Source organism: Artemia sp. Qi Xiang Cuo, chromosome 1 (assembly GCF_049724085.1).
Source record: "Artemia sp. Qi Xiang Cuo chromosome 1, ASM4972408v1, whole genome shotgun sequence".
NCBI lineage: Eukaryota > Metazoa > Arthropoda > Branchiopoda > Anostraca > Artemiidae > Artemia > Artemia sp. Qi Xiang Cuo.
Window position 1 is genome coordinate 1,811,502 of NC_142794.1, and position 15,285 is coordinate 1,826,786.

Below are 15,285 nucleotides of genomic sequence, written 5' to 3' on the forward strand. Positions count from 1 at the left end.
GTGCTAGAGCTTTCTTAAGATATTGGTAAGGGTGCATTAGTGACAACCTGTTCGGTGCACCTCTGAGAGCATTAGCACAAATAGTGGTTTACTACTGCTAATTTCAGTCGCCACGTAGCTACGAGTCGTCCTCCCTGACCAGTAATGGCTACAAAAAATTACACCCAAAGATTTAATCCCTCTGGACATATGCGACGCTAACCATGGCGTTAAAAAAATCCCCTGAGGAGTAATGGGACGTGGGAAAGACATGTTCTCTTGCATGTATGGTTTCTGAGGGTCAAATACCGCTTGCCCCTAATGGCTTTCCTTTGAGAGACAAGAGCTCCCATCTCAAGCTGGGCTGGATCTGGCGGGTGGGGTTCTTTGATGGAAACACATCAGTGGATACCTTAACGCTAACAAGGATAGCCCTTATAAAGGGGGGGGGGCAGGAAAGCCCAGCCTACCAATATTAGGCTCGTGGGGGGGGGGACCAACAGCCCTGCCGCTATTGGTGCTATATTGTTATTTGTTTTTTGAGGAAGTAACGGGCCTTTTTGGCCTGTACCGCAACTTAAATTTTGTGATTTCGCCCGTAATAGCAACAAATTATCAGGAAAAAAAAAATTTAAACTAGCTTTTAACTCGTTACCACAGGCACCTTGATGCAAATTCACTATTTCTAAAGAAGAGCCTCATAGCCAGTTTCTATTGTAATTCTACTAGGCAATTCTATGTCAATAGAAAAAAAAATTACCAAATTTTGAGACGTCTGCTCCAACCATAGTCAGATAATGTATTCTTTCCTGTCTGGAGACGTAAGCTCTCAGTGACGCATTGCCTTTCCAAGACGATAAATATACGTTAAACGACGGATCTTTATGGTGATATTCTAACATAACACTTCCGGTTGTTAATGTCTTCAGTTCTTCTTTTGTTTCTACGCTCAATCTGCAAAGGAAAGTAATTAAACGCTTGATGGAAATAAATATCTCGCTCAGAAGCGAAATCAATCAAGTCCATCAAACAGACTACGCGGAACAAAATAAACAAAATATGAATTGTTGATTTTTATTTGAAAGTATCTGGGGAAAATAAAAAGGTTTTTTTCTTTTTTAAAATTACTTTCAGTATATTTAATCTAAACATGTAGGATTTGCTCCAAAAAGTTTGGTATTACTTTCATTTAAAATTAGAAGCCAACTATAGTCCATTGAATCTGAATGAATAGGGTTAAATACCCTACGGACATGCGCAACATTATGACATTATGACACAACATTTTAAACGTAATAATTTACCGTGTAAAACAAATAAATCGAAATGAGGATATGCAGTGTCGAAATATAGAAAATTTACATAAACTAATAACAAACGTTAAAAGTTAATATATATATATATATATATATATATATATATATATATATATATATATATATATATATATATATATATATATATATATATATATATATATATATATATATATATATATATATATATATATATATATATATTTATATATATATATATATATATATATATATATATATATATATATATATATATATATATATATATATATATATATATATATATATATATATATATATATATATATATATATATATATATATATATATATATATATATTAACTTTTAACGTTTGTTATTAGTTTATGTAAATTTTCTATATTTCGACACTGCATATCCTCATTTCGATTTATTTGTTTTACACGGTAAATTATTACGTTTAAAATGTTGCGTCATAATGCCAAAATGTTGCGCATGTCCGTCGGGTGTTTAAAATATACATAATAATATATACATAATGATATAAGCGATATTAATAAACATAGTTGCTCGTATATATATATATATATATATATATATATATATATATATATATATATATATATATATATATATATATATATATATATATATATATATATATATATATATATATATATATATATCTTAAACGAGCAACTATATTTATTAATATCGCTTATATCATTATGTATATATTATATAATTACTCCCTTTAAACAAACAACTGTATTTATTTAAAAAAAATTGTTAGTGTTACATGTCTTTTTAGTGTTTTTCCCAGGGTGGTTGCATCGAACTTAACCTGACGCCATGACATTAAGAAGAAGTTCACATTATCTGCAGTTAGAGTACAAGCGACACCTAAATTCAATATATTCAAGCCTGCAACGTGCTGAGTGCCAGGGCCCTGCCTTGAAAACAGTTGCATATTTAGTTTTTTCTTAAAACTGGCATATTAGCATTTCTGGTACTTTAAAAAGGAATTTGTATTTTTATCATTTGGACTAGTGTTGAAAAGGCACGATTTTTATGTGTCAGCAAATTAGGGCATGATTTAGGGCATGTAAATTAGATCAGCACCCCGTTTTATTTATTTATAATAAATAGGCTTTGGTTTGCTCAGGGTCAAAGGCAGGGGCTAATTTGGGCCCGATCCCCTGACAGTTCAAATTTTTTTGAATTTCTCAAAACTCTCTAATCAAATTATCAACCATTTTCTTCTTCTTTCTTTTACAATCGTCCCCTCCCTTCCCAGGAAAAAAAATATTCATGACTTCCAATATATTTTTTTTATGATATACGCTCTTCAAACACACTCGTTCATCAGCTGTGAAAAAAAAAGAAAGAAAAAGACGGCGAGTCTGTGCCATTCCATTTCGTTTCGCTTCTATCTCGGCGTGGGGGTTAAAATAAACGATCGGTTATTTTGCCATTCGTTTATTTATGGCAATAGATGGCTGCATACTGCCATCGACGTTTGTTTTACCAAGCGTGTTTTTTTTTTGTTTTTTTTTTTACCGCCCAATGTGTCCGTCGCAATACTGTCCTATATACCTCTAAAAACAGTCAGTAAAGTAAACGGTTTGTAAAAAAACGCCAAGTATGTCTCGGGGCTAAAAGGCCGTCTGACTTAACAAACCGTATCAGAACGACAAAGTGTATTAAAATGGAGGTAGTGAAAATATTTCGATATTGGAATATTACCTGAAATAAAATTCTGTGTGCAGTTAAAGATAATCTACATTCTACAGTCTTTAACCACATAAAAATTTTATTTCAGGTAATATTCCAACATTTGGATATTTCATACTGCAATCGGCACCAATTTACCTTTTTTTTGCCGATTTCCAGATTTCCAGATTTTTAGCCGGTGCCGATTTCCGGAAGTAAATCGGCACCAATTTGCCTTTTTTTTTAGGTGCCGAAAAAGCTAGGTGTGTTCTAAGCTCTAGACTGAATAACATTGCTACATACCCACAGGCCAGACGATGCTGCTTTCTGAAACTTTTTTAGTGGAAAGATGGCATAAACTGTCCATTAAAAAAAATTTTTAGGGTTCAAAACGTACGGTGCTTTGATAAGTTTATGCTTTAATTAAACTGTTTATACTTGACGGCTCTCTATTCTTGAATTAATTTAAAAAAACTTTTTCCACAAAATAAATTTTTCAAAGAAAAGCAAAGAACTTCATTAAACAAAAAATGAGCAAAAATAAAATCAAATAATCTACCAAGCGTGAAACTACCATAAATCAGCATCGATAAATAAATGACACCCAAAACGAACAGAAATTACAATAAATAACCGAGTCAAACTCGAAACGAACATAAATTTACATGATTTGGACAAAACTCCTATGCCTTCCCAAGGCCAGAATATAACTTGCACTTTACTGAAAAAAATACAAATGAATGTACATTGTCAATTTAATATACATTTACTGATATTTATTAATCCAATGTTAATATTATTTGATTTATTAAAGTTATAAAAGTAAAAACATTTATTGTTTTTCAGTAAAGTGCAAGATATGTTCTGGTCTTGGGAAGGCAGAGGGGTTTTGAGCCCAACTCTTGTTAATTTCTGCTCGTTTTGAGTTTGACTCAAAACAGTGGCGGTGCTTTAAATATGGGGACTAGCATAAGGAATGGCAAGTGACGGAAAACCTAAATCATAAGCTGTTACTTTTTCTTTGATGAAGTTAAGGGTACAATCCAGAGCACAATTTTTGAAACAGGTTCATGATAACCAACAGCAGGAATTACAGGCAATTCAGTGGGTGAAATAATTACGTACGTTGGCACTGTTAATTCTTCATTTTCACACTTCCGAAGCAAATCAAGAATGTCTTTCACATTCTGAGCGGAGGCATGATCATCATATCTCCTTGGTGCTGTTTTGTTACTAGGGTAAATTTCTGCCCATAAATTAACTTCAGCATCTTTGAGAATATTTTCAGGAAAAAAAAAACTCCACTACATGACTAATGATAACTCCATCATCAATACCCGATCGAATGCTTGATTGGACAAAATTAAGAATAGTTGACTGCGCAAACATTATTATTTTTCCTTAGTTGTGCTCAAAAACAATTTAGGTCCAAAATGTAACCGAAATAAATTCATTATCTAGGTAAAAACTCCATCCAAATTTTATAAGCAATCGTAAAAACCAGCGTTAATCTGGTTAAGCGTTAATTTGGTAAATCCAAAGTTAATCTGGCTTGAAATTGAACTACTGTACACTCGTCAAATGCCAAATGAATACTGACGAATCCTGACTTTAAACTAGATTTCGGGAAATTTACTAGATCCTCTAAACTTACTAGATCCAGGGTTGCCACCACAACCAAATAAAAATCACCAGTTTTTCATCAAACAAATCACCAGAAATTACCGGATTTTCACCAAAAAAATCACCAGAAATTACCAGTATTTCACAAAGATCACTAAAAAAATCACCAGAAATCGGTGGTCAATAATGATAAGCCTTACAACAAAAAGACGCGTTGGGCACCCTGAGCTTTGAAATTCTTTTTTTCAATGGCCGTCAACTGCTCAAAAAGGAAGAGAATTTATACCTAAAACTGGAATTCCAGGCAAAGACTGAAATTGTCACCTAAAATCCTGTTACTGGACATGAATATCCTTTTTATTTATTTAAATAATATTATACATTTATTTTTATTTAATTTTCAAAATATTTTATTTTTATTTTTTCTATGTTTAAATTAAAAAAAAAAAAAAAAAATAATAATCCTCTTTTGTCCTCAAATCAAATTTCATTTGCTTATGAGCGTTTTTAATCCCCCTGTCATCGTTGGTATCCTTAGTGGTAAGCTTTAGCCCTGAAAAAGACGATTCGGATGGTGTCAATTTCTTATATATTTATTTTACTTTCGGAAAATTGTCGTGGCTCAAGTTTAAGCTGAAATATCAGACAAGCGGTGATACATCTTTTTTCTCTGGTTCCTTCGAGAAGAGCCCCTTGAGACTGAGCCCCCTAGTTTCTTGAGACTGTTAAGTCCCTTGAAAAAGACCTAGCCTTGGCTGCTGAATCTGGGTTCATGTGGGACTAGGCTTTCTCTACCTGAGAATTTTTTTTTCGTTTCTGAAGCTTAATCCTTTTTTATCACACATGGGACACACGTGTATGTATTTATAAATTAGAATTTGTAACTATTGGGAAGCCGATTGCAAGCTAAAAGGATACACCAAAGCCCAAAATAACGCCACTCTTTAGAAATAACGAATAAAAACAAGACATAAAATATGAAAGTCATTGATTATTTCACCTCAGTAAGACAGTGAAACCAATCATGCATGGAATGTCAACCAATTTTGTAAAAAATCACCAAATTAAATGAAACTCAAAAGATTAAAACAGAAAATCACCATGAGGATAATAAAATCACCTGAGCTGTGGTAACCCTGACTAATCTAGTAGAATCCTACTGATGGTGGCAATCCTAAATACACTAATCGAAGCAGGGTTGCCATCCTGACCTGGATGAATTTACTAAATCGGAGAAAAAATTTACTACATCGCATCTGTTTTTACTAAATGCTAAAAAAAAATTTTTTTTGCGTGCGGCTACGCCGCACGCGCAAAAAACGCCGTACGCCGCAACTCATCACGAGGCAATTCAGGCGATGAAGTGCTTAGAATCTGAGGTGTGATTGAAAGTGACGGCTTTTGAAATTTGTCCCCCAGTTTCCGTTTTTAGGCTTGAAGTCTAAACCCTTCAATTTTGCATTTTTAGGAGGAAAGGTGCCAGTTTTAAAACACTAATTGGGCTGGTCTTTAAATTCGAGATAAGCTGCTTACAAAGATGTCTGGCATATTTTAAAGAAATTAATTTATGATTTTTTTAAAACTTATTTTTTCTGTATTCTTTCTCGTTCTTATTCTAGGGAATCAAAAACAAATTTAATCTATGTCATTTAAAAACGTAAACGACGTAATCGGCTCCCGGTTTAGTTGTAAAATTATGTAAGTTAAAAAGTACACCTCAAATTGGACTAGGGCTGCCAAGAAAAAGAAAACTTATATAACATACAATAATTAGTTTAAAAATATCATTTTGTCAATAGTCTTCAGGTCAGGTAAATCAAACAAATTTAATAGTAAAAAGAAAAACCTGTAGTCATAATTAAAAAAGTTGCACTTAAAAGGCTTTAATCGTCCTCGTCCTCATCCGAATTTAAAGCATCGTCTAGTGTTGAATTCTGACTGAAGGGATTCACATGTTTTCATTTCTTGGTAGCCCGAGTCAATTCGCTGGGGATCACTCAGTCATGGATTCCACTTGACGATCTTAGGACAAGTTGCTTTGTTTTCATAAGGGCCAAAACAGTCGAGATATTTAGCTTATTCCGATTTTTGTTTTTTATGACGACAAAATCGAGAACTGTCTCTCTGCTCCAGCACTTGAATGGGGCAAGCTGCAGAGAGTCAGAAAGAACTTTGGCAAGTATGGAAACAGTTCATTTCCAGCAGCGTCTTTAAAAAGGGACAAAGCTTTTCAAAATTTGCACGGATTTTTGAGGTCCAACTGTAAAACGTGACGAAGAATCGTTTTCCACCGAGATCGTTTTCTTCCGTTTAATTAACGCAAACTCAAGTTTGCGTTGGTTAAACTTGATCATAATTCAAGTTTATTGGATCTACCTATTTTGCCCCCCCCCTAAAAAATTTTTTGGATCAACCTATTTTGCCCCCCCCCTAAAAAAATACTGGATTCGCCCCTGTGCAGACTGAAACCATGTGTCATCTCATTCAGAAGAGAAGAAGCACTCAAGTTCACGGCAATCAACAAACACAGTGGCCAGCAGCCATTTTACTTAAGAGACTCAAATATAAACAATGAAGTAGATTATTTAATATCTGACAACAATAAATGTTTGTTAATGTATCAAACCTATATCATAGCATTAGACCTTGACTAAATTACGAGTGCCCCACCCGCAATTGCCCCTACCCACAAATATTACTATTTACCTTAGTTCTACCCTATGATGAAAGGATGATAAACTTTTTTTCTACAAGTAAAATGAATCATTTTCTGCAATTCTTAAAAAAAAGATAACTTTCACTGCTTTCAAAGTTTGGTAACTACAATTTTTTGGCATATTGTGGGGTGATAACTATTTCTTAACACGTATATATATATATATATGTATAGGCTCCTTAATAAAACTTTTCAGACTGTCCTCAATAAAAATTTTCAGACTGAGGAGACTCGTCTAATCACCTTGGGTGGTTTTTGTTTTGGGTGGCTTTTGTTTTGATTCCCAATCATCACATATCCACACACACAATCACAATCATCACAAATCCTCTTTAAGAGACAGACAAGCAAAAATTATAAATTGTCATATATTTACGATTATTTTTTTCCGTGAATTTATTGAAAATAAAAAAGGTCCGTTTACTATAAATCATTACTTTTTACTAGATTTACCTAGATTTAGGAAAATTTACTAGACCCTCTAAATTTATTAATTACAATAATATCCTACTGTCGGTGACAACCCTTACTAGAAGCCTCAATTTAGTGAATCCGACGTTGACTGGATCTCACTATTAAGGCTATTCAAAATTTATTGAATTTCAATCAAGGTTGCCACCAGCTCAAAAATAAAATCCCGATTTTTCTTCAAAAAAAATCCCGAAATTTCAAAAAAAATCCCGGAACACGGTTTTTAGGTTATACAACATAGGGCTGCAAGGTGATGACGTAAAAAGCAAGGCGCGAAATTCGAAATACCGTGAAACGTGGTGTCTAGTTGTAACTAACAATTGATTGTCAATATTCCTAGTATTATTTCGACGTGAAAAAGTTCTGGTGGATTAGTAGGATCTACGACAATTTTTTTAGGACAAAACAATTCGCCAAAGCTCCGAAAAAATGTGTCTACGCATGCGCATTTCATTGTTATTGGAAATTCCTACCCAAGAATTAAAGTCATGCCTTGGAATCTTTTTCAATATGGGTTTGCCAGCGGTAAAAGAGACCTTTTATCACGTATTCACATATCCTTGTCCCTTTTATAGGACATGCTTCTATGTTTATTTGCTGTGTCAAGAGGCACCCTTGGATCTCGTCGAAAGTCTCGTCAATCAAGAAGTGAACAGCGGACCTATCATTCGTCTTACAAAAGCATCCTTTTGAAATCTCAAGGCCCGACTTCACTACCCAGAAAGCCTGGATTCCGAACGTACTAAAATCTGAGAAAATTAAAACGACATCATTCAAACATTCAGTCCAAGGATTCTTAATTGTACTAAAAAAAGGAATCTGCTGCTTTCACACGAAAGAATCCGGAAGAAAAACAGATCCCTTTTTCCCGAATCTGGGTACAGAATTCAACTTTCTTGGTATTAAACCCAGGCCTTTGGGTATTTGAAGAGAAAACTGTAAAGCAACAGTCAGAAAAACTGTTACTACCGAGTTATTAGTAAAAAGCGCTAAGTAAAGCAACCAACTAAAAAAATAACTAGTTTCTCAGATATTTATTGGTATGTTTCAGTAATCATTTCGCTTCAATTTTCGCACAGCTCAAATGACAACCCTAAGAAACTGGACAAATGAGCTTCAGTAAATCAAACTAAGCTCGGACGGAGGACGCCCAGTCTACGGGATAGCAAATAGTTTTTTTTTTTGTGTTAAAAAATTTTAAAGTTGTAGGAGTAAGCCTTTTGGAAGACCCCCTTTGGCGGGTAATTTATAATAAATAATTTAGGTGACGCTTAAAGTATTAGATTTTAAAATATTTTTTATAAAAAATTTTACGTCACTGAGAGGAGAGGAGGTGGGATTAAAAAAAAAAAAAAAAAAAAAAAAAATGCACATCCAGCGGTTCAAACCAGATTCACAGAAATGGGCTAATTTTTTTCGGAATTTTTAAACTTTCTGGCCTTCGCCACAAAAGACACCCGAACTGTCCATTTATTTGCATAAGGTATGAACCCGTGGACGTGCATGAGGGCACTCAGCATCTCGCTGTCTAATCTGTTCCGGAGCGGGCTCTTAATAAGCTTGAGAAGGGAAAACTGCCTTTCAGCGCCGGCACTACTGTGTGGCAGGCTCATCATGGTAAACATAAATGAAGGTAAGACTTTGAACATCTTATTTTTACCTGCATCTTTACAACTGTCCACAAAGGACCAAAACGCTACAGGACCTTCTTTACCTTTCACTTCAAAGATCTCATCCACAAATGGCAGTCTTCTCCACTCTGAGTTAAGCTCCTCGACGTCAACAGAGTATGTTGCACAAAACCTACTGTACAGCGGTGCTATAGAGGAGATCTGGCCCGAAAGAGCGATTGAAGGGTCAATACATTCTAACTGTTTCAAAAGAGGATCCCTATGGTTAATCCTTTTTTGAATCTGCTTCACAAGAATCTGGTAGAACTTGACACACTTGACTTGAATGTCATTCACCTGATGAGAGGATAAACGCAAGTTTTCCGACTTGACTAGAACATCAAATTTGGCACCGAAGTAAATCTCATTAAAAGGTCTCAGGTTATGAGGGTTGAAGACGTCAACTTCAAAGGGATCTTTATTTCGCAGAGAATTTTCTTTCATGAAGTTTCTCAGAATTTCTCCCAGAGTATCTCTCACAGATTTCAAAATCAGGTGAATCCTAACATCTTCACTCTGGTACTGTAAATTCAGCCTATTCACCACAGGCAAAATGTACACGAGAAACATATAATAGAGCTGCAACTCATGGCTTTGTAGCCCCTTCAATATTGCGTTGGCTGCTGGTATTTCTGTCAGCATCATCGACTGAAAGTACAAGGTTAATGCAGGCCACTGTTCCAATAATCTCTGCACCACCTGCTCCATGGCCAACCATCTTGTTTTACTTGGATAAAGTACGGCATGTTCGGCAATATTCAAAAAGGCCTGGCATTCCTTAAACTGTTCTTTGCGTTTTGGTGAAAAGGCGACAAAGTTGTATATGTCATGACTAAATTGGATTACTGACGAATCCAGTGCCTCACAAGCAGCAGCAGAGCACAGGGCAAAAGAATGACAGATGCAGCCATGTACCACTAGCCATGGTAGCTCTTGTTTCAAGAGGGTAGCCAATCCATTGTTTTTGCCTAACATAACACTAGCATTGTCAGAAGCAAAACCAATAATATTTGCTACAGGGATGCCCCTAGTGACAAACTCATTAACGATTAATGCTTTTAGCCCAGCTGCAGATGCATCTTTTACTTTTGGCATTGCTAAAAATTCTTAGACAACTTTAAGATCATTTTCGACCTTCTTGGCATAACGCACTAGAATCACTAAAAACTTCGTACACGAAACATCGGTAGATTCATCAACGATTATCGAAAATTTGCATCCTTTCAGATCAGTAGCAAGTTCCTCTTCCCCTTCTTTCGCAATCACGTGTTTGATCATTTCTGAAGATTTAGTCCGGGCGCAAGCAAGACCACTAACAGTCGGCGAGTCTTTTATGTAGTTTTTTAAAACGTCAGGCAACTGATCCATTTTAGAAACCGGAAGGTTCTCTTTCACAATAAACACACACAAGCCCAGTTCAAGGCCTAAAATACTGTCTCTTAGTTTGGCTCGCTCCTGGAGCTCTTTGGAAGCACATGATAAAGCCGATACTTGATTCATTTTAGCTTTGACAGCGTTAACATGAAATGGTCTGGACGCATGCCGTCTCATAGCAGACTTATTCCCTTTGAGTGGTTTTGAGCAATAGCTACAGTAAGCCTTTGATGGCTCTTTTTCATCCGCCTTAAGCCAGCCCTTAAATTCTGGCAAATGGAGCCACTTGCTGGTGAACTTATCTACATAATTTTTCTTGCCTTTGCTTTTCTGGACTGCACGTTTTTCTCTTCTCTTCCCAATCTCTTTGGAAGATGACGCATTTTTGGTTTTCACTGAATCCTTTCTAAGATTTCTGTTCTTCTCATTCAAAGAATGCCGCCCATTTTCAGCATTATCAGACTCCGACGACGACACAGGATTTGGATCAAATTCTGACCCCTCGTCACTATTGCTAAGGTCTTCGGTTATATCTTCAGAAGAATGTTCGTCCTCTGAATCTTCAGAGGAGGAGTATTCATTATCGAAGTCGGACTGTCGATGTGGGCGTACGGTAGTAAACACTTCGTTTTCAAAATGTGACGAATCCGCGTCGGCAGAAAAGCCAGCGTCGGGCTCTTGACGTGGATGTTTCGTAAGTAATATTTCCTTTTCAAGATCTGACGAACCTGTGGTGGCAGCTAATCCTGACTCTCCATGGGTAGTCTCAGGACTCTTCCGCTTTTTCGCAAACAAGAGACGAATGTCCTTCATCTGTAAAAGAGCAGACTTAAGCATGGGCGTAGGCAGAATTTTGGAAGGGGGGGGGGGCAAAAAAAGACAGAAATCTATGAAAAATCGTATTAAAAGCAGGCCCGTCGTGTAGGTTTTAGGTAAAGGACATAGTAACTTAAAAAATATACATATAATTCTCTATGGAACCCTAGAAAACACAATTTACCATCAAAAACCGAAATTCGTAGCGTTTTTCAAATGTTTGTTATTTACGAATTTATTATTTGGTCCGTGGGCTTGCAGCGTCCCTCTGGTGTTGCGACGAAATAATCTTTGGCTGATTTATCCTCAGTTGCCGATGAAAGGCTACAGAAGAAGCTAACGAAAAGCTATAAGGGAATGCAGGCAGAGAGACTGCATTTTCTGTTTTCTTCCTTCATTTTAAATCAACCAGGGTAAGAAGTCACATCAACGATTTTCAAATTTTTTGCGGCCGGGGTCTCGGATAGCACTGTGTAGGAATTATGACGTCTGGCCTCAAAATCTTTAAAATCCCTAAACTTGTTAAAAAAAAGGCTTGGTGGATATGAATTGAGATTTTTAACCATGAATGAAGGTATTATCATTATTTTTGCGTTCCTATGTCCTTTAAATTGAAAATAAATATTTTTTCTTAATATTTTTAAATATTTATACTAATATATATTATATTTTAATATATATTTTATATATATTAATTATTTTTAAATATTTATAAATTTCTTGGCCACTCGAGTACCTAGTCTTTTGCATTCTGACTATTCGCACCCCCCCCCCCCCTGCCTACGCCCATGGACTTAAGTATTTACAGATCTACCAATTATTTTCAATGCTTAGCTGATTCACTAGCGGTCTCTTGTCCAAAATCTTCCACCGGTCACACTGTATAAGTCAGAGGAATATTATATGATCTTTTTTCTTTCTAACAAATACTTTCTAGATACTGGAATTTCTGTTTCATTCAGACCCACCTAGGCCAAGGTTAAATGTAGAAATAAAGCCTTATAAGATTTTTGGCTGCAAAGTCTTATTCCTTCAATGCATGATCACAAATATAGTCAGGCTAGAGAAACATAGTCAGAATGCTAAAGACTAGGTCCTCGAGTGGCCAAGAAATTCCTATCTATCTGCTGCCAAAAAAAAAAGTTGATGGGCTAACATTCTCCTCTACTTAATTTTTACTTCTCTAAGCCTATCAAGCACAAAATCACTTTCCAGAAAATTTGTGTGGCCAATTTAAACTTTTCTGACTCAAATTAAAGGACATATCGCAGTACTTTCGGCTTTTCTACTACTTTTGGATCTGTAGGGATCCTTGCATTTCCCTGAAACCTCGATTTTTGCTGCTTTTGTGTAAAGTCAAATTTTGCATCCAGCGATTTTGACGTTTGAGCTATCGTGATTTCGAGTTCGCAGAATCGCAACCTAATAGGTATTTTCTGTATTGGAGAACAGAAACTTCTCCAGAAAGAAAGAGCACTGCATATGCATCATAATTCATGATTAGAAGTATAATATACTGCAGACCCCCTAAATCATAAAATCTAATGCTAGTCTATTTATATGGACATTTTATAGAAAGAAATTTAAAAGATTCTCAAAAGTTCTGACTAAAGATTTTTCTTGTTACCTCCTCTCTACCTAAAAAACTTATCCTTGAAATTAAAAAAAGAGGTCATCTTACAATATGTCTGGAAATGGGTGGTGGGAGGTAGAAAAGCCCACACAAATTCATGTTACCAGAATGCTTTTCTAAAATTATTCCAACCATCTTCCACATTGTCAACTTTTAAACTCTCAAGTTTGGTATTCAACTGTTCCTGGAAAGCTTGTTTCAAATTCTCATCCTGGAGTCTACCAACATCATAACTTCCTGGGAGGTAGTTACCCTTCCGAGACTTCAGCTTTAGATTAACCCTAGACACTACTAGATGGTGGTCTTTACTTTTCACATCAATAACAGCACTCCTATATACCCTAGTATCTTGTATTGATCCTGCCAGTCGGTAATTAAAAAAAAAAAAAAAAAAAAAAAAAAAAAAAAAAAAAATGAGTTGGTTGAAGCAAATTCTGCCATCAAGCCCCAGCCCATTATGTATACAAGCCCAATGGACATTGTGGCTTGATGCAATGCTTCCAATTACTTGATTTTACTTCAAGTCAGGAAATGGAAAATGGGGCTAGGTCAGGAAAAGGAAATTTTAAGTAGACTAAAGATAGGCTTTGTAAAGATAGACTAGTCTAGGCCTAGTAATAGCAAAACATATTTTTAGCTCTAATATTTATTAAAGGGGAGAAATCAGATAAAGAAAAAAAGGAAATATACCATTAGATTTTCTATTTCCTTGTCTATTCCCCCACAAAGCCAGATACACCTTTAGGCTTAACAAAACAGTTTGATTTTTCTTTAAACTAGCTTTATTTGGTAATACACATCAGCTGCTGATGAAGAACTGGGTATATTATCCAAGCACCCCTGGTGTTTGGATAATCACTAACTTTGGACAAACAAACGAGCATAATTTGATTCAAATAGAGCCTACATTTCCAAGCAAGCTCTTAGTCTTGCATATGTATAGATTTAGATTACCTTGTTGGGATTAGCTCAATGTGATCTCAGAAACTTTTTATACTGAAAATTAAGCTTAAAGAAAAGTTAGCAAACCCTAGTAGCCTATTTTTCTTTACAGCACATGTCTGGGATTGAATCTATTTATGTTTGAGTGGCTTTGTATCCTACAAGGCCTATAGGATCATGTGTTTAAGATTGGGCAGTATTTTCTTGAATTTGCATAAGCTATGCTTAAACTAAATTGTGTATTTGCCATTAGACTCTACTATTAACTATCAATGCATTCAAAACATTCAGCAATCCATATGGCTAAAATAATCAGCCTAATCAAATAGCCTAGGCTAGCCTACTTGTTCAAGAAAATTAGGAGAAACCTAATAAGTTAGGCCTATGCATGGTAACCTAACAAAGATCAATTTTATAGGTGGTATAATACAATAGTTCAGTAGTTAACAAAATAAAGTTAAGCTTCTTGGGAATAGCACCATCAGCGAGGGGAAAAACTCTACTTTGAGATTCAGATCCCAGTTTAAACTATTTAAACTTATTCCACTTATATATATACAGAATAAGTAGAATGCCGTACGCTTTTTACTTACCTTTTCTGAGTTTAACTTTGCCCGAGGCATTGCACGGGGCACTGACCTGAGAGATTTAAGTCTCCTCTTGACGGTGGCGTCAGTTGAGACTACTTTCAATACTTCCTGCAAGGTTAAAGCACGTTTAAAATTCGAATTCGCCGCTCGACTCCAATTTTCAAAAGTTAAATCCGGAACGAAAAAATTGTTTCTACAGTGTAATCCCGCAACTCCAGATGGAACTAGCAAAAACAGATAATAGGCTTGATCTTGTACAGAAAAAAAAAGTAGACAATAACACAAAATAGTTGACAATCTCTATTAAATAAAAAATCCCTGAGTTTAGAAAAAAAAACGGTTTTTAGAACAAAATCAAGGTTTTTATTAAAGAAATACCGAAAGTCCCGGACACAAATAAAAATCCCGGACCGCAAAAAAAAATCCCGGAATACCTGGATTAATCCCGGACAGTGGCAACGC

The 15,285-nt window shown here is 35.4% G+C and overlaps 2 protein-coding genes across 2 annotated transcripts in view; both read right to left on the reverse strand.

The window, feature by feature from the left end:
* Positions 1-15,285, reverse strand: part of LOC148955885 (uncharacterized) — a 395,061-nt gene that overhangs the window by 331,545 nt on the left and 48,231 nt on the right. The gene's annotated exons all lie outside the window — the stretch shown is intronic.
* Positions 10,576-15,285, reverse strand: part of LOC148955893 (uncharacterized) — a 10,107-nt gene continuing 5,397 nt past the window's right edge. Inside the window, exons 2-3 of the mRNA XM_089097484.1 lie at positions 14,827-15,074; positions 10,576-11,655 (exon numbers count right to left, since the gene is read on the reverse strand). Coding sequence (XP_088953610.1) covers positions 10,576-11,655; positions 14,827-15,074 — 1,328 coding nt within the window. The remainder of the gene's footprint in view (positions 11,656-14,826; positions 15,075-15,285) is intronic.